At 37.6% G+C, this 24544-nt stretch overlaps 1 protein-coding gene across 5 annotated transcripts in view; it reads left to right on the top strand.

Moving 5' to 3' along the window:
* MAGI2 (membrane associated guanylate kinase, WW and PDZ domain containing 2) overlaps positions 1–24544 on the top strand; it is a 1327276-nt gene that overhangs the window by 838341 nt on the left and 464391 nt on the right. For all 5 annotated transcript variants that reach the window (XM_061198469.1, XM_061198467.1, XM_061198466.1 and 2 more), the window contains exon 5: positions 15214–15424. In XM_061198469.1, coding sequence (XP_061054452.1) covers positions 15214–15424 — 211 coding nt within the window. The remainder of the gene's footprint in view (positions 1–15213; positions 15425–24544) is intronic.

The following is a 24544-nucleotide window of genomic DNA, read 5'->3' as shown; positions in this document are numbered from 1 at the left end:
AGGCAAGCCCGGGCGCCGTGACAACCTGAACCGGAAAAGGCGAGTCCTCCTCCGAGACTACACGGCATCTGCCTGTCTGGTTCACGAAGGACGGAACTTGTACACTTCGGAGGCAGGGCCTGTCAGGGAAAAGCCGGTGTTCAGGGGGCAGGGCTTGCTATGGGGGCGGGGCTTGTGTCTCCTGCCGAAAGCCTCCGCCTTCAGGGTCCTGGGGAGGGATTAGGACTGGCAGGCTTAAAAAGCTAACACAGGAGAGAGGAGAAGATGGCGGAAGAGTAAAACGCGGAGATCACCTTTCTCCCCACAGATACATCAGAAATACATCTACACGTGGAACTGCTCCTATAGAACACCCACTGAACGCTGGCAGAAGACCTCAGACCTCCCAAAAGGCAAGAAACTCCCCACGTACTTGGGTAGGGCAAAAGAAAAAAGAAATAACAGAGACAAAAGAATAGGGACAGGACCTGCACCAGTGGGAGGGAGCTGTGAAGGAGGAAAGGTTTCCACACACTAGGAATCCCTTCGTGGGTGGAGACTGCGGGTGGCGGAGGGGGGGAAGCTTCGGAGCCACGGAGGAGAGCGCAGCCACAGGGGTGCGGAGGGCAGAGCGGAGAGATTCCCGCGCAGAGGCTCGGAGAGGAGCAGCACTCACCAGCCCGAGAGGCTTGTCTGCTCAGCCGCCGGGGCGGGCGGGGGCTGGGAGCTGAGGCTCAGGATTCGGTCGGATCCCAGGGAGAGGACTGGGGTTGGCGGCGTGAACACAGCCTGAAGGGGGCTAGTGCACCACAGCTAGCCGGGAGGGAGTCCGGGAAAAGGTCTGGAGCTGCTGAAGAGGCAAGAGACTTTTTCTTGCCTCTTTGTTTCCTGGTGCGCGAGGAGAGGGGATTCAGAGCGTCACCTAAACGAGCTCCAGAGACAGGCGCGAGCCGTGGCTATCAGCGCAGACCCCAGAGACGGGCATGAGACGCTAAGGCTGCTGCTGCCGCCACCAAGAAGCCTGTGTGCAAGCACAGGTCACTATCCACACCTCCCCTCCCGGGAGCCTGTGCAGCCCGCCACTGCCAGGGTCCTGTGACCCAGGGACAACTTCCCCGGGAGAACGCACGGCGCGCCTCAGGCTGGTGCAACGTCATGCCAGCCTCTGCCGCCGCAGGCGCGCCCCGCATCCGTATCCCTCCCTCCCCCGAGCCTGAGTGAGCCAGAGCCCCTGAAGCAGCTGCTCCTTTAACCCCGTCCTTTGTGAGTGAAGAACAGACACCCTCAGGCGACCTACGCGCAGAGGCGGGTCCAAATCCAAAGTTGAACCCCCAGAGCTGTGAGTACAAAGAATAGACAGGGAAATTTCTCCCAGCAGCCTCAGGAGCGGCAGATTAAATCTCCACAATCAACTTGATGCACCTGCATCTGTGGAATACCTGAATAGACAATGAATCATCCCAAATTGAGGAGGTGGACTTTGGGAGCAAGATATATTATTTTTTCCCATTTTCCTCTTTTTGTGAGTGTGTATGTGGATGCTTCTGTGTGAGATTTTGTCTGTATAGCTTTGCTTTCACCATTTGTCCTAGGGTTTTCTGTCTGTCTGTTTTTTGGTTGTTTTTTTTTTTTTACTTTAAAAACCTTTTTTTCTTAATAATTATTTTTTATTTTAATAACTTTATTTTATTTTATTTTATCCTCTTTTTTTCTTTCTTTCTATTTTTTCTTCCTTTTATTCTGAGCCGTGTGGATGAAAGGCTCTTGGTGCTCCAGCCAGGCATCAGGGCTGTGCCTCTGAGGTGGGAGAGCCAACTTCAGGACACTGGTCCACAAGAGACCTCCCAGCTCCACGTAATACCAAATGACGAAAATCTCCCAGAGATCTCCATCTCAACACCAAGACCCAGCTTCACTCAACGACCAGCAAGCTACAGTGCTGGACACCCTATGCCAAACAACTAGCAAGACAGGAACACAGCCCCATCCATTAGCAGAGAGGCTGCCTAAAATCATAATAAGGCCACAGACACCCCAAAACACACCACCAGACGTGGACCTGCCCACCAGAAAGACAAGATCCAGCCTCATCCACCAGAACACAGGCACTAGTCCCCTCCACCAGGAAGCCTACACAACCCACTGAACCAACCTTAGCCACTGGGGACAGACACCAAAAACAACAGGAACTACGAACCTGCAGCCTGTGTAAAGGAGACCCCAAACACAGTAAGATAAGCAAAATGAGAAGACAGAAAAACACACAGCAGATGAAGGAGCAAGGTAAAAACACACCAGACCTAACAAATGAAGAGGAAATAGACAGTCTACCTGAAAAAGAATTCAGAAGAATGATAGTAAAGATATCCAAAATCTTGGAAATAGAATAGACAAAATGCAAGAAACATTTAACAAGGACCTAGAAGAACTAAAGTGGAACCAAGCAATGATGAACAACACAATAAATGAAATTAAAAATACTCTAGAAGGGATCAATAGCAGAATAACTGAGGCAGAAGAACGGATAAGTGACCTGGAAGATAAAATAGTGGAAATAACTACTGCAGAGCAGAATAAAGAAAAAAGAATGAAAAGAACTGAGGACAGTCTCAGAGACCTCTGGGACAACATTAAATGCACCAACATTCGAATTATAGGGGTCCCAGAAGAAGAAGAGAAAAAGAAAGGGACTGAGAAAATATTTGAAGAGATTATAGTTGAAAACTTCCCTAAAATGGGAAAGGAAATAGTTCATCAAGTCCTGGAAGCACAGAGAGTCCCATACAGGATAAATCCAAGGAGAAACACGCCAAGACACATATTAATCAAACTATCCAAAATTAAATATAAAGAAAACATCTTAAAAGCAGCAAGGGAAAAACAACAAATAACACACAAGGGAATGCCCATAAGGTTAACAGCTGATCTTTCAGCAGAAACTCTGCAAACCAGAAGGGAGTGGCAGGACATATTTAAAGTGATGAAGGAGAAAAACCTACAGCCAAGATTACTCTACCCAGCAAGGATCTCGTTCAGAATTGATGGAGAAGTTAAAACCTTTACAGACAAGCAAAAGCTGAGAGAGTTCAGCACCACCAAACCAGCTTTACAACAAATGCTAAAGGAACTTCTCTAGGCAAGAAACACAAGAGAAGGAAAACACCAACAATAACAAACCCAAAACATTTAAGAAAATGGGAATAGGAACATACATATTGATACTTACCTTAAATGTAAGTGGATTAAATGCTGCAGCCAAAACACACAGACTAGCTGAATGGATACAAAAACAAGTCCCATATATATGCTGTCTACAAGAGACCCTCTTCAGACCTAGGGACACATACAGACTGAAAGTGAGGGGATGGAAAATGGAAATCATGCAAATGGAAATCAAAAGAAAGCTGGAGTAGCAATCCTCATATCAGACAAAATAGACTTTAAAATAAAGACTATTACAAGACACAAAGAAGGACACTACATAATGATCAAGGGATCGATCCAAGAAGAAGATATAACAATTGTAAATATTTATGCACCCAACATAGGAGCACCTCAATACATAAGGCAAATACTAACAGCCATAAAAGGGGAAATCGACAGTAACACAATCATAGTAGGGGACTTTAACACCCCACTTTCACCAATGGACAGATCATCCAAAATGAAAATAAATAAGGAAACACAAGCTTTAAATGATACATTAAACAAGATGGACTTAATTGATATTTATACTACATTCCACCCAAAAACAACAGAATACACATTTTTCTCAAGTGCTCATGGAACATTCTCCAGGATGGATCATATCTTGGGTCACAAATCAAGCCTTGGTAAATTTAAGAAAATTTAAATCGTATCAAGTATCTTTTCCGACCACAGCGCTATGAGACTAGATATCAATTACAGGAAAAGATCTGTAAAAAATACAAACACATGGAGGCTAAACCATACACTACTTAATAACGAAGTGATCACTGAAGAAATCAAAGGGGAAATCAAAAAATACCTAGAAACAAATGACAATGGAGACACGATGACCCAAAACCTATGGGATGCAGCAAAAGCAGTTGTAAGAGGGAAGTTTATAGCAATATAATCCTACCTTAAGAAACAGGAAACATCTCAAACAACCTAACCTTGCACCTAAAGCAATTATAGAAAGAAGAACAAAAAAACCCCAAAGTTAGCAGAAGGAAAGAAATCATAAAGATCAGATCAGAAATAAATGAAAAAGAAATGAAGGAAACGATAGCAATGATCAATAAAACTAAAAGCTGTTTCTTTGAGAAGATACACAAAATTGATAAACCATTAGCCAGACTCATCCAGAAAAAAAGGGAGAAGACTCAAATCAATAGAATTAGAAATGAAAAAGGAGAAGTAACAACTGACACTGCAGAAATACAAACAATCATGAGAGATTACTACAAGCAACTCTATGCCAATAAAATGGGCAACCTGGAAAAATGGACAAATTCTTAGAAATGCACAACCTGTCGAGACTGAACCAGGAAGAAATAGAAAATATGAACAGACCAATCCCATGCACTGAAATTGAAACTGTGATTAAAAATCTTCCAACAAACAAAAGGCCAGGACCAGATGGCTTCACAGGCGAATTCTATCAAACATTTAGAGAAGAGCTAACACCTATTCTTCTGAAACTCTTCCAAAATATTGCAGAGGGAGGAACACTCCCCAACTCATTCTAGGAGGCCACCATCACCCTGATACCAAAATCAGACAAAGATGTCACAAAGAAAGAAAACTACAGGCCAATATCACTGATGAACATAGATGCAAAAATCCTCAACAAAATACTAGCAAACAGAATCCAACAGCACATTAAAAGGATCGTACACCATGATCAAGTGGGGTTTATTCCAGGAATGCAAGGATTCTTCAATATACGCAAATCAATCAACGTGATACATCATATTAACAAATTGAAGGAGAAAAACCATATGATCATCTCAATAGATGCAGAGAAAGCTTTCGACAAAATTCAACACCCATTTATGATAAAAGTCCTGCAGAAAGTAGGCATAGAGGGAACTTTCCTCAACATAATAAAGGCCGTATATGACAAACCCACAGCCAACATTGTCCTCAATGGTGAAAAACTGAAACCATTTCCACTAAGATCAGGAACAAGACAAGGTTGCCCACTCTCACCACTATTATTCAACATAGTTTTGGAAGTTTTAGCCACAGCAATCAGAGAAGAAAAAGAAATAAAAGGAATCCAAATCGGAAAAGAAGAAGTAAAGGTGTCATTGTGTGCAGATGACATGATACTATACATAGAGAATCCTAAAGATGCTACCAGAAAACTACTAGAGCTAATCAATGAATTTGGTGAAGTAGCAGGATACAAAATTAATGTACAGAAATCTCTTGCATTCCTATACACTAATGATGAAAAATCTGAAAGTGAAATTAAGAAAACACTCCCATTTACCATTGTAACAAAAAGAATAAAATATCTAGGAAGATACCTACCTAAGGAGACAAAGGACCTGTATGCAGAAAATTATAAGACAGTGATAAAAGAAATTAAAGATGATACAAATAGATGGAGAGATATACCATGTTCTTGGATTGGAAGAATCAACATTGTGAAAATGACTATACTACCCAAAGCAATCTACACATTCAGTGCAATCCCTATCAAGCTACCACTGGCATTTTTCACAGAACTAGAACAAAAAATTTCACAATTTGTATGGAAACACAAAAGACCCCAAATAGCCAAAGCAATCTTGAGAAAGAAAAATGTAGCTGGAGGAATCAGGCTCCCTGACTTCAGACTATACTACAAAGCTACAGTCATCAAGACAGTATGGTACTGGCACAAAAACAGAAATATAGATCAATGGAACAAGATAGAAAGCCCAGATATAAACCCACGCACATATGGTCACCTTATCTTTGATAAAGGAGGCAAGCATATACAGTGGAGAAAAACAGCGTCTTCAATAAGTGATGCTGGGAAAACTGGACAGGTACATGTAAAAGAATGAAATTAGAACACTCCCTAACACCATACACAAAAATAAACTCAAAATGGATTAAAGACCTAAATGTAAGGCCAGACACTATCAAACTCTTAGAGGAAAACATAGGCAGAACACTCTATTACATAAATCACAGCAAGATCCTTTTTGACCCAGCTCCTAGAGAAATGGCAATAAAAACAAAAATAAACAAATGGTACCTAATGAAACTTAAAAGCTTTTGCACAGCAAAGGAAACCATAAACAAGACCAAAAGACAACCCTCAGAATGGGAGAAAATATTTGCAAATGAAGCAACTGACAAAGGATTAATCTCCAAAATTTACAAACAGCTCATGCAGCTCAACAACAAAAAACCAAACAACCCAATCCCAAAATGGGCAGAAGACCTAAATAGACATTTCTCCAAAGAAGATATACAGATTGCCAATAAACACATGAAAGAATGCTCAACATCATTAATCATTAGAGAAATGCAAATCAGAACTACACTGAGATATCATCTCACACCGGTCAGAATGGCCATCATCAAAAAATCTAGAAACAATAAATGCTGGAGAGGGTGTGGAGAAAAGGGAACCCTCTTGCACTGTTGGTGGGAATGTAAATTGATACAGCCACTATGGAGAACAGTATAGAGGTTCCTTAAAAAACTAAAAATAGAGCTACCATATGACCCAGCAATCCCACTACTGGGCATATACCCTGAGAAAACCATAATTCAAATAGAGTCATGTACCAAAATGTTCATTGCAGCTCTATTTACAATAGCCAGGACATGGAAGCAACCTAAGTGTCCATCATCGGATGAATGGATAAAGAAGATGTGGCACATATATACAATGGAATATTACTCAGCCATAAAAAGAAACGAAATTGAGTTATTTGTAGTGAGGTGGATGGAGTTAGTGTCTGTCATACAGAGTGAAGTAAGTCAGAAAGAGAAAAACAAATACAGTATGCTAACACATGTATGTGGAATCTAAGGAAAAAGAAAAACAAAAAAAAGGTCATGAAGACCCTAGTGGCAAGACGGGAATAAAGACACAGACCTACTAGAGAATGGACTTGAGGATATGGGAAGGGGAAAGGTAAGATGTGACAGGGTGAGAGAGTGGCATGGACATATATACACTACCAAATGTAAAATAGATAGCTAGTGGGAAGCAGCCGCATAGCACAGGGAGATCAGCTCAGTGCTTTGTGACCACCTAGAGGGGTGGGATAGGGAGGATGGGAGGGAGGGAGATGCAAGAGGGAAGAGATATGGGAACATATGTATATGTGTAACTGATTCACTTTGTTATAAAGCAGAAACTAACACACCACTGTAAAGCAATTATACTCCAATAACGATGTTTAAAAAAAAAAAAAAATTTGTCCCAGAGCCATTAAAAATATAAGTCACAGAGCTCTCTTACAGGGTAAAACAAATTATGGAAATTCAAATTTTATGACTGTTCAAAGAAATAAAATCAACAATTTCCTATCTGGCTTTAAGATGTTATTTTCCCTCATTTCAAAGGATGGCAATTACAGAAAGCTGAACGTTAACTGTAAGCATAGACCATGTCAAATGAAAATATGGTTAAGGTATAAAATAGGCAATCATCTTCTTGAAATGGTTTTATTTTGGTTTCTGATTATTCTTTAATAAAGCTCAGTATGGACCTTCAAAACCATGGTATTCTGATTTATCCTTAGTCTTGTATCCAAAAGGCAATGTGTTAGATACTGCTAGGGTAATAAACGTGTAAGTAAGTGGAATGGCTACTATATATACTGTAATATCAAAACCTGAGACTGGACCAAAACTGTAGAATTTATGTGGACTGTACTAAATGCAAAAATGCATATATTTACCTCTCTTCCCATTAAATGGTTTTCAGTCCCTGTACTATATACAGATCTTTGAGTACTTCTGCATTTCTTACGGGAAGAAGGAAATTATTTGCTGAATCCAACAAAACTTTAGGGTAGGAAAAATGAAAGAAACTATATTTCTTAATTCTTCACAGCAATAAAAGTGTACATAAAACATGTTTTTATAGGCCATTGCTTATAAGACTGTATATTATCAATGCCTATTTTGTTTCTCAATGTTTCTATGAATTTCTAGGAAATACAACAGTCCTGGTCAAAGGGAAACTTTTCTTTATGATTATCATTCTTTAAAAATAGGTGTTCCTTCTTTATTGAAATATTTTTTGTTTCTATTGTTACGGCAAAAATAACCCCCTTGCTCTGGTTTGCAAGGCATCTAAGCGACCTAGAAATGCAAAATGGAATGCTCAAAAAATGCCAGTGTTTGATAAAGTGTTTTCACTTAAGCAGCAAGCGTCTTGGGGGAAAATTACATTTACATATCCAAAAAATTCATGTTTGGATTTAACAATAAAACCATGCTGAGAAATGTGTCTTGGAAGTTAAAAAGGGCAATTCTACATGACCACTGCTTAATCAAGAAATACCTTCAAACCACTATAAAAGTAAAACATGCTTGGGGTAATTTGGCTCTTTCTCTTTAGTCAGAATTTAAACAGTCTAAGGTTTCTCAAACTGCAGATCTGACGTATATGAGATCTGTGTTAGGGCACATTTGCATGCATATAACTTTAAGCTGAACTTCATGGGAGGAGGGGAATGCTAGGAGGAATGGCTACACATGCACCTTGGTTGGTTGGTCAAATCTGTTCTTTCCTACCTTTAATTACTAAAAGTATGTTTTGGTGGTACATCCAGACAATGGAATATTATTCAGTGCTGCAAATAAATGAGCTATAAAGCTATTAAAAGACATCAAGCAAACTTAAATGTGTATTACTAAATGAAAGAAGCCAAAGCAAACTTAAATGTGTATTAACTAAATGAAAGAAGCAAATCTGAACAGACTCTCTATACTATATGACATTCTGGAAAAGGCAAAACTATGGAGACAGTAAAAACATCAGTGGTTTCCAAGAGTTAAAGGAGAGAGAGGGATGAAAAGCAGAGCACAGAGGATTTTTAAGGCAGTGAAACTACTCTGTTTATTACAGTGGTGGATGTGTGTCATTATACATTTGTTCAAACCCATGAAACATACAACACCAAGAGTGAACCCTGATGTAAACTATGGACTTTGAGTGATAATGATGTGTCACTGTAGGTTCATCAATTGTAACAAATGTACCACGCTGGTGGAGGATGTTAGTAATGGGGGAGACAATGCATTTGTGGGGACAGGGAGTATATAGGAAATTTCTGTACCTTTCTCTTAATTTTGCTGTGAACTTAAAATTGATCTAAAATATAAAGCCTATTTTTTAAAAAGTCCATTCTGTTCTTAATGGGTACTTTCTCAGTTACTTATATAATACCCAACATATCTGATTTTTTAAAATATTAAGCCACATACGGAAGAAAGACATAATTATATTATCTAAAATGTAGTGAAGTTAATTTCTATTCTCCTTACTAAGCAGGGAAACAATTGTAATGTAGCATGAAATGATAATTTATAGTCCCAGACATGGTAAATATTGGTTTGGTGGATTATAAGATAAACTTGCCTAATGAACTATTTAATGAGTTGAATTGTTTCCCCCCAAAATTCATATGTTGAAGTCCAAACCACCAGAATCTCAGAATGTGATCTTATTTGGAAATAGGATGAGGTTATCTTAACTAAGTAGTAGTAGTAATTAGTTCTACTAATTAAGTTGTAGATCGGTAGGGTGGGCCCCTGACCCAGTACGACTAGTCTCCTTCTAAAAAGGGGAAATTAGGACCCAGGCATGTATACAGGGAGAATACCATATGAAGATTGTAGTTATGCTGCCACAAACCAAGGAACTACCAGAAGCCAGCAGAGAGGCCTGGAACAGATCCTTCTGTAACATCTTCAGAGGGAGCATGGCCCTGCTGGTGAACCCTTGTTCTAGGATTCTAGTCTCCAGAGCTGTAAAACAATAAATTTTTATTAAGTCATCCAGTTTTGTTCTATTTTGTTATGACAGCCCTAGCAAACTAATACATACCATTTGACCCACAGTCACCTTTACTGCCCACTGCCTAGCCTAGTGCTTGGCACTTAGCAGGGGCTCAACAGATGCTCAATTAATAAATTAATTAATTACTACCATTTTCCTAGTACATAATATAGGAAATATAGTGGCAGTTTCTTCCTTTGCTGACTGTTAAATAATGGAGTTTCTCAGACAGCTGCCTTAGGTACTCTCGTTTCCCTGTGCCTTATCATCTCCCTAGAGAATTGTATACAACTCTTTTGTGTCACTGAGTATCCTTCAATAAATCATTGTGGTAGTACTCTGCATTGTTATCCATTGGGGGGAAGTACTTCCTCTCCACCTCCCACGTTGTCTTGCATGTCAAAGTGGGTACTTAATTTGCACTCCACTGGCTCCTTGACTTATTCAGCCCAAAAGAGGTAGAGTGACTTCTCTGAGTGATACATCTTTGAAGGATAATCTGAGCCTGCTTGGCTCAACTCCTCTTTTTATTTCCTCTTAATACTCTGCATGGCTCTTCCGGGAACAGGTTCTACCCCTGCATGGGAAGCCTGCCCTGGTTCAGTACTGCTTGTGGGTATATTGGCTTGATTCTGCATTTTACCAGAAGCCCTTGACCCTCACCATAAACTGCATCCCTAGATTAGCCTTTATGAATAGTAAATGTGGGAATGTTGTGGTTGTCCATTTGCCTTACTCATTTTTTTCTCTTATTTTCTTCAAATAAAGAAGGTGGATGCTCCTTATTACTTACATCTCAACCCAATTCTCAGTAGCCTGATAAAAAGTTCTTTTTCTTTCCCCCATTAAGCTCTTGTCAAGTATCTTGCACATTGTAGGTATAAATTCATGTTTGTTAATGTAACAATTGGTTGATTAGATAAGAATAAAGGAATGAATGAATAAATAAGTTAGATAAACAGGGAAAACTTGGCTCAGTAATCTCTAGCACATCAATAAATATAACTATAGACATCTCCAAAGACTCTAGACTTTTTTTTTTCAGGAGATGTCTCACATTTCTCTTGAAAATATAATAGTTATTTAGATGAAGAAAAAAGTTGATTTGTTCATAGCTAATCTTTGACTTTCTCTGTTAGCATATTCTGTATTTTCTCTTTATGCATTCATTTAATCCATTCCAACTTGGCTTTCCCATCCACCACTCCACTGCAACTACTACCACAGCTGGTAGCTAACATCACCAGTGACCTCCATATCATTAATTTCATTAGATTTTACATCCTAATCTTGCTGATGGACTGTTTAGAAGTTTTGGCCACAGTTAAGTGTTTCCTCCTCATTGACCTTTGCTTGGCTTCTGTGGCATAAAGATCAACTGGTTTTTCTGTTACTTCCCTGGTTGCTCTTCCCTCATCATTCTCTTGCTGACTGTTAAATGTTGGAGTTCCTCAGACAGCTGTTCTAGGTATTCTTGTTTCTACTTGCTGCACTGTCTCTCTAGGCAATTTCATTCACTCCTGTGGCTTAAATTATAATACAGTCTATCCATATGCTGTTGTCTTTCAAGCTGATTCCCTCCAGCCAAGAACTCATTGACTTGACATCTCCATTGTGAGTTTGGCATGGACTTCTATCTCTTGTGCCTAAAGTTACAACCATTATCTTTCCCACTCCTGACAGAGTCCTGCTCCTACTGTCATGGTGCCTAGCTCAGTGAATTGCTTTGCCCCCCACTGGGTTTACCATGACTTCTCATTTGTCCTTATGTGTACATTTTTTAAAAAATCATACCAAATCCGTATTCTAAATTTTTTTTCAGTTCATAAAAAGAAGCCATGCCCATGCCACCATCATCTCTGTCTCAAACACAAAAATAACTCCCCAATGGTCTGTAAATATCTATTCTTAACACTCTCAAACCCCCAGAATAGCTAAGAGGGTCTTTGTGGAGAATAAAAAACTACTTGTGTCATCCCCTTGGTTAGGACACATCAGTACCTTCTCATTACTCTCAGGATACAGTCCCAAATTCTGAGCATGATTTCTAAGGCCTAATCTATTCCTTTTTTATGTATTTCTTTCTCCCTTACTTTCCTCTGAAAGAAGTCTCTTAACTCCTTTTTCTAGTCTCAGATTTGATAGCATGTTGGAAAAAGGGCTTTCCTTGATTCTTTATGAGGACTGTGTATGTGTAAGATCTCATCTTTCCCTTTGATAGTATTCATTGCACTTAAAATTGTTTAAAGACTACACATCTTGACATATTTTGAGTTCTGTGAGAGCAAGGATCATGCCTCTCTTGTTTGCTCTTCTGTCCTCGGTGCCTGACACCAATTGAGTGTTTAATAATTACTGATTAGGTGAATATTGCATAAATGAATGTGTTCAGATCATGACCTTGCATTTTAACTTTTCAAATGCAACATGACATTTGGAAATACCTGAGAACAGTACGCTTCAGCAGTACTGTTCAACAGTACAGTACGCTTCAACAGTACAGCATTACATGCTGTAATAAGGTACAGCAAAGAGAATAATAAGCAAAGATAATGTAATAATAAGCAAAGAGAATCTAAAAAGAGCAATGGTACCTTCTCTTGCTGTTTCTTTCCTGCACAATTTACAAAGGTTAAATCTGTATGAAGAATCAGCTGGGAGACTACATCACTAAGGACCATATTATTTTCATAAAATCTTCTTTTTAAGGGCAAAACAACAAAAGCTTGTAAAGTGTTCTTGTCTTAATTCTTAAAGATGCTTTCATATTGCTCTCTGAGACTGACGCATATGGGGGAAAAAATTAATCCAAGCCGTTGATTAAGACAAAAAGTACATTCTACTTTAATTTACTCATTTTAAATAACCTTTATTATTTTTAAACTTATACATATAATAGCCAACTAATGCAAAGTTATGTAAAAAACTCCCACGCCCATACAAATTTACTGTTTTTGTTTAATCAAAGTTAACCATCTGTTGTACATCTTTCCATCTTGTTTTTATGTTCATCTAGTTGTAAACAAAATTATATGCATATATCTAGCTTGGTGTTTGCTTATTTTTTTAAAAAAAATAGAATTAACAGTGTACACGTATTACTCTTCAACTTGGATTACTCTTCGAATAGTAATGATTAGCACCTTTTCCAGCTCATCAGGTCTTTACACTACATAGTTTTCCATGGTAATGATAACCACAATTTGTTTAATCATGCCCTCATCGATAGGCATCCAAATCATTTCCAGGTCTTTGCTACTACAAACAGTGCTACGGTAAATATTATTATATAGGTATTTTTATACACCACCACCTTTATTCCTAGAGGTTATATTCTCAAACTGGGATTACTGAGTCGAAGCATATATGTATTTGTATATTTTTTAATGTTAATAGCTATGGATTAGGTTCCCAAACAATTGTGGAATTTCATATTTCCAAGAGGGCTGCCTCATCATCACATTAACATTGTATGTCAGTAGTGTCTCCTTCCAGTTTCTGGGTTAAGCTGTCCCCACCATGCCTTCTGCTGTGAAGAAGCCATAGTGACCCTCAGTGCAGGCGGATCGGTTCTCTATTCTTAGCTACTTTCCAAGTCTCCACCAGAGCATACTTGGACTTCTGCATTATGTCCATGCCACAGGGAAGTCTTGGGAGTAGTATTTGCCAAATGTGTTCATCCATTTGTCTCTGACACCCCAGTGGAGATTTGGAGCCACTCTGCAGGAAACATTCCTCCCAAAGTTCCAAACTAAAGTAATTATAGGCCCCTTCTGCTTTTGGCTCCCTTGATCTTTTCTGTGGTTTTCCTCTTCTTACCATTACCTTGCCACACCCGAGACCAAAACCTAAATCTAGTGGTGCTGAATCCCTGAATGAACCAGGGAGTATCTTAAATCTAAACATTTCCCCTTTGAATTTCTCTCCCAATCACCATCTTACCTTGTAGGAAATTTCTCTGAACCTGAGCTTTCCAAAGGTAAGATTTCATTCAGAACTTTTGCATGTTTAAAAGTGACTTTCTTTTGCTTAGATAGATGAATAATATTTTGGTAGAGTTAAGTTCTTGGGTTGCTGTACTTTTCTTTTCCTCAAGTTACTACAGATGTTACCTTACTGTCTTTGAGCTTAGGGTATTATAGATGAAACGACTGATGATCTTCTGTTCCTCTTTTTTTTGGTAATTTTCTTCAATGTGGAAGCTGGTAAAGTTGTTTTTTAACATTGGAACTTGGAAATTTCACATAGATGTGTTTAGGTGAAATATATGCTTCATTAATTTGGCCTCAGATTCAGTGAACCATTTTAATCTTCAGACTCAAGTGTTTCTTCGTCTTAGGCAACTTATGTTCTATTTTTATTGAGTTGTTATTTCTTCTCCATGTGGCCCTTTTCCTCATTCTGGAGCTCATACCATTTGCATGTTGGTACCCTTGGGTCTGTCCTCCAAGCCTTTTATCATTTCTCTTAAGGTATGTATCTCTTTTAGTTTTTGCTCTGTTGTATTAGTTTTCTATTGCTGCTGTAACAAATTACCACACACCTAATGGCTTAAAACAATGCATATTTTTTATCATACAGCTCTGTAGGTTAGAAGTCTGACCTGGGTCTCACTGGGCTAAAATCAAGATGTCTGAAAAACTGTTCTTTTCTAGAGACTCTAGAAGAGAATCTATTCTTTTGCCTTGCCAGCTTCCAGAGGCCACCCACATTCTTAGCTTGTGTTTGGTCACTTTCTATCTTCAAAGTCAGCAACAGTGCATCTCTTTTGCCATTCTTCAGTAGTCACATCTCCCTCTCACACTCCTCTTCTGCTTTCCTCTTACACTTGTAAAGACCCTTGTCATTAAAATAAGCCCACCTGAATAATTGAAGATAATCCCCCAATCACAAGGTCCTTAGTTTAATCAGTTCTGCAAATCTTCTTTTGCCATGTAAGGTAAAAATCACATGTTCCAGGGCGTAGGGCGTGGGCATCCTTAGGGAGCATTACACTGTCTGCCACACCTGCTTTGTGAAATGGTCGTCCAAGTTAGTTATCAGCAATAATTAGTTGAAGGATAGGCAAGAATGATGAGTGAAAGGGGAACTCCAATAGGCCTACTGATAATTTTCAGAGCTGGTGACAATTGCGCTTTTCCTAGTAGCCTTCATAGAGCTCATTCCCTGATGAGCATGGTCCACACTCACTCAGGAGTTACAGTGGCTCGAGTGACTAACCATACGCTCTTGTTCTCTCATAGAATCCAGTGAACATGAAGACAAGAGTGCAGGTGCCTCAGGGGAGACACCCTCCCAGCCTTACCCTGCACCAGTGTATAGTCAGCCCGAGGAGGTGAAGGAACAGATGGATGATGCAAAGCCAACTAAACCTGAAGAGCATGAGGAATCAGACCCATTGCCTGATAACTGGGAAATGGCCTATACAGAGAAGGGTGAAGTCTACTTCATTGAGTGAGTGTCACACATTTCTCTGAACATTTCCACAAAGATCATAGTAGTACATAAATGATGTTGTCAAGGGAGATGTGGTCAAAGTGTTGAATTTCATTAATTGTGATATTAGCTTCCTTCTTTGTGAGAGAATAAGGGAATAGCACCTTAATACAATTAAAGATCCTAGTTTACAGCTATAAATCACAGAATGAATTAAACAATACCACTGTAAAATTTGTTGCAGTCATGACTAAAAAGGCAAATCTCCATGTGATGTTATTATTGAATTAGAAATAGTGAACTTGTCATGAGGAAATGTTTACTGTACCCTTCCAAGACCTCCGTGTAGTTCAAATGAGATAATACCCATCTTTTAAATCAGATTTCTGGAAACCTCAACCATCGTGTCCAGTGGTTTAATAGGATGCAACTATTGAGAGCAAAATACTTGCTAGTCACAAATGAGAATGTTTTAAGCATTTGACCCTGAGATCAGGTGTCAATAAAATCGTGTGTTTGTATAGTTTATCATACTTATTTTTATTAAATTCCATTCTATTTGTTGCTTACCATTTTTATGACTTGGCAAGGAAAATGAAATGCTAATTCTGAACTCACTAGTGATACATACTCAATCTAATCTTTTCTTTCTTTAGGGACTTTTTTTCCCAAACTGAATTTTTATATATTTTATTAACAACATTGTCTAGCTTTCCTTTTCTTTATCTTCTAGGAGTAGAACAACTTTTTAAAACTCCTAAGTTGATCTTAGCTCAAAATTAAATTGTTGATGTGCATGAGACAATCAAAATGTTCATTAGAAAGAATAAAAACTGAAAATATTGTAAATGAACAACAACCCTTATTCCGTCAAAGTTGTAGAAGACTCAAAGAGAAAAATTAATAGAATCTGAAGTTTTCAGTGCTGATAGTAGGTAAAAATATGTAAATTCTGATTATTTGAGAAAAATATTAAAACTAGATTCCCTTTCCCAACCTGGAGTGATTTGTGACTTAGATCTCCATAGGCAGAACTCAATTGTGAAATTGAAATGTTACCACATGCCAATATTTAATTCTCACATGAAAACTTTATAACATGTGGCCAAGGAAATACATAACCAGGTAATTACTTGGTGCTCTGCTTGACTCCAACATGGATGAGAAATGCAGAAAATATATTGCCACCATTCACCTTTTGACAAATCTTATAAGTTTAAAAAAAAAGAATAAGAATCTTTTGCATATTTCTTATTGCTATAATCAATGACCCAGAGACATCTTTTATCAATTAATTGGAAAAGAGAGAGTCATATAGAATTTTTTAAATGTTCAAAAGTATTTATATCAAAAACATAATTTTGTTATTGATAAGCATAGCATAGCACCATTGCAGACCAGAAGTCAAAATATAAACCCTAGATGTGAGGTCATGCATTGGTGTTCAGAACAATTGATGTTTAGAACAGGGAGACTCATGACGTACACATTTGTATTATATAATACAGGCGGAGTAAGACATGTGGAAGTAATAAAAGGAAACCAGCAGGGCAAGTTGATGAAAAAACTGTTTCCTTACAGTGTTTCCAATTGCAATTATAAAAACCTCCTTTTTTAAGATTATAAAATAAACTTTCCCCTTTTAACTGTGTCAGATTTTGGGATCGTGGAGAAAAAGGACTTCTCGTAAGACAGAAGTTGTGTTCATGGTTTATAGTAAATGATGAGGCTCTGTCAGGACTTGGGAGAATCGACCCAAATGACTCTATTAATATTCTAGTCAGTCATCCAGTGTCAGAATCCAAAGATTCATTAGATTTTGTCCCTGCTCTTAAATTTATTGTCAAGTTGGGGAAGAGAGAATAAGAGGAATAGTTAATTAGTAAACAATGATTTTTGAGTTTTGTGATCCTATTCAGAGAAGGATACGCTTAGCGTAGACTTAATAAAAGGAAGCATCCTAGGGAAGGTAAAATAACATAGACTTGAAAAGTTGTTAAAAGGTAGATAGAGCACTCCAGGTATAGGAACTGTCATTGCAAAGACCAGTGAGAAGACTGGTAGTTTTAGGAGCAGAGATGTTGAGCTGAAAAATTAAGACAAAAAAAAAGGAGACAGTTTGGTTCGCAGTGAGAATGCTAATGCTGAGGGAGACTCATCCAGAGGTCAGGGAGAGAGAAGAAGCCTGGAGTAAGGGCTGAAGTGAGCGTGTGATGGAAAGGTGATTAGTGTAAGAGGCAGTGGCAAATGCCTGCTTAAAGAGGTCATTCACAGAACGGAGGCATCCCCTGGCCCACCCTTCACCAGGACCAGCTTGAGATCTGAGATCTGTCTTGTCTTCCTTCAAAAAGCTTACTTTGACTCTCAAGACTCAGTGTGATAAGCTCAGGTGTCACAGAGCAGGGAGGGATCAGTGTCTTTTTCATATGGTCCCTCATTTTCACACCATCACAACCTGCGCTGCCTCTTCCTTTCTCACTAGCCTGCATTTCACTCTGCTGTACTTTTCTCTCAGTTAATTTTCTCCTGACTGCTTTCACTCTTTGCTCGGGAATACATCTTTCCTTCCTAACTACATTTGACAAAATCAACATTTCAACCCACTGTCATTGATCTGTGGGTATCTTTGCTGTTGAATTCATAATGAATTCTTATGTAAATTAACTCTATACTATAAAAGTCCCTTGGAAACAATCTGGTAGAGAAGGATGCAGGGACAGGAGAGGGACCATGATGGGGCATTAGGAGTTTCTTAGGGACTAAGTCATGATATGTGCCAGAATTTCTGGCCAAGAAACTTAAAAAACAAATATTATTTGTAACATAAAAGTTTGCAGTCCTGAAGCAAAATCATAGTAAAAAAAGTAAATAAAGAGGGAAAGTAGAGTAAGTTAAGAGGAAGGTGAAACAGACAGAAGAAAAGGTAGAAGAGACAGAAAATGAGAGATTTGTGAAGTAAGGAGAGCTGATGATACCAGTGAAAACTACTCTGGTACGAATATTGCGAGAGTTGCTTAGAGTAATGGAAGTCTCCCCTGGTAGGTAACACGTCCTTATTACACTTTACTGAATCTTGTTTCCAATGGAACAAATATCATGATAAAATATAAAATAAGTGAAATAAAGGAGAAGGACCCTGCAGTTCTGTGTAAATATATATATATATATATATATATATATATATATTTATATGCTCATTTCTGAGTAGAAGAGGGGAACTCTACCTATGCTGAAGTGTTCATTTATGTATATATTTTTTGAAATACACACACACATATGTATATGTATACATACATACATACATGTAAGTGTGTGTGTGTGTATATATATATATGTGGTAGGTTTTGAGTTAAGGTAATAAGTAATTTCATTTTTTTGTCTTCCATGCAATAATGTTTTAAAATAATTACTGATTTACTCAGTATTGCAAAGTAGTTTGTATCTCAGTACTTTACAAGTGCTGCATTTAGAATATGAGAGGAATTTTTGCCATTGTTCTCAATACTGAACACGTGGGCCAACTGTATTTCCCACACTCTTCAAAACTACTTCCTTTGATGAATAATAAAAGCAGATTCCTTTTATCACTTACAGTGATATTTAATGGGAAAAGGTGAATATCTGAGAAAGTATTTTTAAACAACAGAATTTTAAATGCAGGTGAATGTACTCTTCCAAACATGCTTTGAAGCATTTATAATGTCACATGTTTAAAAATTTTAAAAAGACTTTCAAATACATAACATTATTTAAAACCAGTAGTTTCCTTAACTCATAATATCTTTTTCATTAATATTATCTTTTAAAATAGACAGTATATTAATTATAAATTCAAATTAGTAATAATAGTTACCACATATTGAGTGCCTACTTTTTTCAGGCTGTGTTCAGCTTGTTTAACAGTAATAGCTAGTATGTTAAGCATTTACACTTTGCTTATTTAATTCTCACTTTAGGAAGCTGCTGAGGCTTATAGAGGTAAGTAACTTGCCCTTGGTCATATAACCAGGAATTGACAAAGCCAGGATATTTGATTTCATTTTTTCAGCACATATTTATTGGGCACATATTGTGTGCTAGGAGCTATTTTATTGAACCCTAGGATTATAGTGGTCAACAAAACTGACAAGGTTCATGTTTTCATGGGACATACTCTGGCTCCAGGGTCCTTGCTCTTAACTAATTTGCCATGGTGCGTACTTTACATGTATTATATCATAACCACCCTATAAAGCATCTGAGGTACTCCCATTTTATAGGTGAGATTCTGAGGCACCCTTGGACAAATTAACATTCCCAAGGTCTTATAGCTTTGTGACCCTGCAAAGCCATTGCCATTATCCCATACTACCTCCAATATATAAACAGGCATTGGCTGAAAAAGAAAAAAAAAAACTTTTATAGTACAAATAGTATTTGTTTTATAAGTTTCTCAGCCAGAAATTCATTTTGCAGAGGCTAAATGTTCCATAAAGAAGAGCTGCCACAGGATTAATCTGGATTGACATGCTTTGGGAATCCCATTAAATTAGTTCTTTGTTTGGGAGTCAGTTTAGTTAGTGACATACAAGAGACTGCTATTGCTTTGGCAAAAAACAAAACGGCAACAAGAACCTATTTGTTTACTACCATCTTCCTGAATGGCAGTGAATGCTATGTCATCTTAAATAATAGATTTTTTAAAAGCAAGCTTTTGAAACTGAAAATCACATCTGTGAAAAATGTCATGGCTATACATGGTTTCACCAATCTTTGTAAAGGCTGAATTTGCTTTTAAATTCTAAATAAGACACACAATCTGTTGCTTCTTGTGTTGCTATATTTCCTTAAGTTTTATGTAAATCGCCAATTACCATTTTCAAAAAATTTAGAATTTTCATTTATTAAAAGAAGACAAAATATTTGAGAAATTTATTGAAAAGAAAAGGCGTTATTCTGGTAAAGCCTAATGCGTTCTCATTCTAGGCTCAGCACATACCGATGAGGATGAGTCGTGAAATCTTGTCTTGACTTACTCTCTGTAATTTGTATTACAATAACAGTAGATATACTGAATATTTTTATATGTTTTTTCTGCACAAGATTCTAGTGCAATCTCCAAACAGAAAATAAGTGTTTTAGACAAAACAGTATGCAACAAATACCCATAATATCCAAAACAATATTTATGATAAAACTGCTTTTAAAAATGTTTTCTAAACATATGGAAGACAATATGATGGCAAACTCATATATTCATATGCTTAACGAAATTTTAGGAATATTATTTAGGAAACAGATAACCACTATAGAGACTGACAATAATTTTTTTATGTGGATTACCAACGTATAAATAGAAAAGATAGTAGCACAATGCAAGTCTTGAACAAAAAAGCTTCTGCTGCTCAGCATCAATTAGATGTATCCAATCATTGCATTTAATAGTTCTTCCCTTTGAAATGATGATCTAGAGGGAAGACAAAATCTTCCAGAAAACAATGTAATCATTCTGAGGATTTTATTGACTATAATATAAAATGGAATCAGTCTATATTCCTCTAAAAACTAATGTTAATTTTTAAAAATACATAAAATACAGCCAGTAATCTCTATGTTATTATTGATTCTGAACCTACGTGACCACTGTTGGAAGTTTAACATCCACATACATCTTGAATTGCTCAGAGGACTCTAAAATATTTACCTGGGCCTTGTTTACCGTGTTCAAAAGGTTATTATGTTTCATGCCATCAGATATTATTGAGTTCAATCTCTTATTATTCTTCTGAGTTAGTATTTCCCAGGATGAAAATACAGTTTATCAGATAAAGACTGAGATTCAGAATTGGCTTTTTCAGAGAACTTTTTAAATTCAATGTGTTTGTCATTGTTTTAAGTCTGTTACTGTTTTTTAGAGAAAATGGAGCTAAGGAAAGGAGTGTATTTGATAATAAAAGTTTCTTATTCTACTAATCATGTTTCAGTTGATGAAATGTCATCTAGTATTTGGGCAGTAGTGAAAACATTATTTTGATCTTGGTGTCAAGACAAAGGTAGGAAGGAGAGAGGAAAAGGAAACAATGAAAAGAGAAAGGAAAAGAGGATTTGTCTTAAAATTGGGTTTGAATCGAGCCTTATATAGACCTAAGAAACCATTATGGAGTTTGAGCCCCAACTGGACAAACATAGAGTAAATGAAAAAATAGACTGGAGGATAGACTGTGGCATGATCTATATGACAATTTTGTTTTGCTCCTAATAAACACTCCACTCATTTGATAGCACTTTTATTCACCTAATTCTTTGTAACCTCTAAGACCTAATATTCATATGTAGATTATATAAATCACCATTTTAAGACTTTATTCTGGAAAAATACTCAAATTTGATTTTAAAGTGATTTGAATATTCAGGTTTGTAAGGAGAAAATGTTTCCAGTGATTATATCATCTCTATGCATGTGCAATTTAATATAATACCTACTAAGTACAAGGCATTCAACACAGTCATTTAATCAGTGATTACTATTCTCACATAGGAGATAAAGGTCTCAGTTTGTAAACCACTGGCTGTGGAGGTGGGAAAGAGATCTCTGATTACCCCCCAAGGGAGTGAAATAAAGCACCTCTGTATCAAAAGCAAAGTTTTAAGTTTAGTACGCCTCTGGTTTCAGATCATAAAAAAAACTTTGGCCTTGGGAATCAGATATGTCTGTTTAATGCTAGCTCTTTCACTTTCATGCACTAGGTGTGTAACCTTGGACAAATTACCTATCTTCTCTCAACCTTCCTTTCTCTATCTGTAAAATGGAGTTAAAAATACGAGCCACAGAGACTCATTAGCATCAAATGAAGTGAGCTGTGAAAGTTCTAGAACAGTCCCTGACAAAGTAGACAATCAGGAAATGTTACGAGATAGTAAGAATAACTTTGCAATGGTGTGGCATAATCTCAGCAGCTTTTCCTGTTGAAGGGAAGCATTTTCTGTATGAGAAGGACGTTTCCTCAAAAGATAAGATATTATTTAATGTTCTGCTTTTGTCAATTTGGCAAAGGTTAAACTTACAAAATATCCAGAAATTTCTAATCATTGCAAGTTAGCCTACCACATCATCAAGGCCATTCTGATATGAATTTAAACTAGAATTGCAAAGTTGAATGAAATTTCACTTCTGGTTTGCTCCAGTCCTCCAGATAGACTCAGTTTAAAATCGGAGAAGACTTTTGGATAGACCATGTTTTAAGGTTTTCATCCGGATTTTTAAATAGGACAGTTATACAACTTGAATAGCCACTGACTCCACTTGACCCCTCACTTTTCATAATCCTCACATTAACGTTATCCATAGAAATACATAGGGTAGTATATTATTATGATTCAAAGTTCCTCGAAAACATGTGTTCCATTCCTCAGCTAGAAAAAGTTTCTTTGCAAACGCAGCCTCTATATGTGTATGTGTCCCTGTTAAAGAAACTAGTATTGAAATACAAGATAATACAACATTAGCATCTTACCTTCCTGTCATTTGTGCTCCCCACAACTTGGAGAAAAGCAGAAAACTGGTATCCTGCGTCTGAATCTACTCTAGCAATGAAAGTGAAAGGAAATCACATCTTCAAACTTGAGGAAGGATAGTATGCAGATTGTGAAAAATCCTTCAACTGTTCCGTTATACACAGTCTCCTGCCCAATGTTGAATCCTATTTTCAAATGGAATTGTTGAGGTTTAAGAATATATAGTTTAAGGGAAGTGGAAAAGCCACTTGGTCCATTGTCTCCTAAATGCATTAAAAATATCCCCTTTGTAAGGCATCTTGAAGAAGCATGCAAATTATAAGGCTTGTGAGAACCACTGTTGAAAATACTGTGCGGTATCTTCATGTGATGTTTGCGACAATTGCTGGAGGTAACTACTACCCACTTTCCTTCAGGATCATTTCAGAGGATCAGCTAAAAATGCTGTTAACTATAAGAGACTCAAGCTGTCAAAATCTATTAAAGTGACATAACGTTAATGCTAGCTCAACCTAAAAAACAATCATCCTGTAATGAAATGCTTTATAGAAACTCAGGAAAGCTAGGAAATTCATGCTTCTCTACTAAATTAGCCAGTATTTGAGACCCATAGTGGTGTGGTATAGAAATGGTAATTTGACTCCCTGCGGTGGCTTAGTAATGGCCCCTTCATACTTATCCATAGGTGTGTGTGCTTTTGTGAGTATGTCTTAGAGACCTAGAAATGACTTTCCTCCAAAAAGGGGGGAAGAATTTGGAAGAAGCAGATGTGGGTAAAAAGAAGGGAAGTTTATTTTCCTTAGTCACCTCCCAAATTTGTTGCTAGTATATAAAAACATAGACATCAACACACTCTCATACACACACACACACACACACACACACACACACACTTTGAACTGAGGCATGTTTATAAAGAGCATCTTTACCGTGACTTTATTTTTCAAATGGGAGCAGCAAGCACTGAACGCAGTGCAACTATCCTCACAACAGGATAGTCATAACCCCCATTCTGTCCACGGGCATCAAGTCTTTAGTTGAGAGAAAAAGACTAGACGATATTGACATGACTGTAAATGAGGACCAGAATGAGATACTGCAATACTTTACATCCTTCTGATAGTCGATAATGAAGCACTATCACACTATACCAAAGTCACATTGGAGGAAAATAAAAGCTAGCATGCTCTCCTGACAATGTATAATTTCACCAAATTCATAGACTTCATCTCATCAGATTAGTAGAGCCCTGCTCAGAGGGATCAATCATTGAGGAGTTCCTAAGTGTGAAGAAAATGATTGGAAAGTATTTTCTCTTGACCCCACATGAAAGTAAGAAATAAAAGGGAATCTTCTTTAAGAGCAGAAACTTCATGACCCAAGGATATTAATGTTTCAGTTCTCAGATCGGAGATGGCTCTACACTTAGGCAGATGTACTATCATCCAAAAAACACTATTTAAAGAGAGCTTTAACACTCTGGAATCATTTGCCCACTGCCCACCTTAACTCCATCCTTCCTCCTTGCTGTCTTGAAATTCCCTTCATTAACTAGGCACTTAAACTCTAGAAGCTTGCTATGAAATATGCTTCCAGGGAGAAATTTCTGAACTTTGCTTTAAGTGCAGATTGGTTCATCAGATT

The sequence above is a fragment of the Eubalaena glacialis genome, chromosome 8 (assembly GCF_028564815.1).
Source record: "Eubalaena glacialis isolate mEubGla1 chromosome 8, mEubGla1.1.hap2.+ XY, whole genome shotgun sequence".
Lineage (NCBI taxonomy): Eukaryota > Metazoa > Chordata > Mammalia > Artiodactyla > Balaenidae > Eubalaena > Eubalaena glacialis.
Note: the sequence above shows the minus strand (reverse complement) of the source record. Positions and strands in the feature narration are given on the sequence as shown.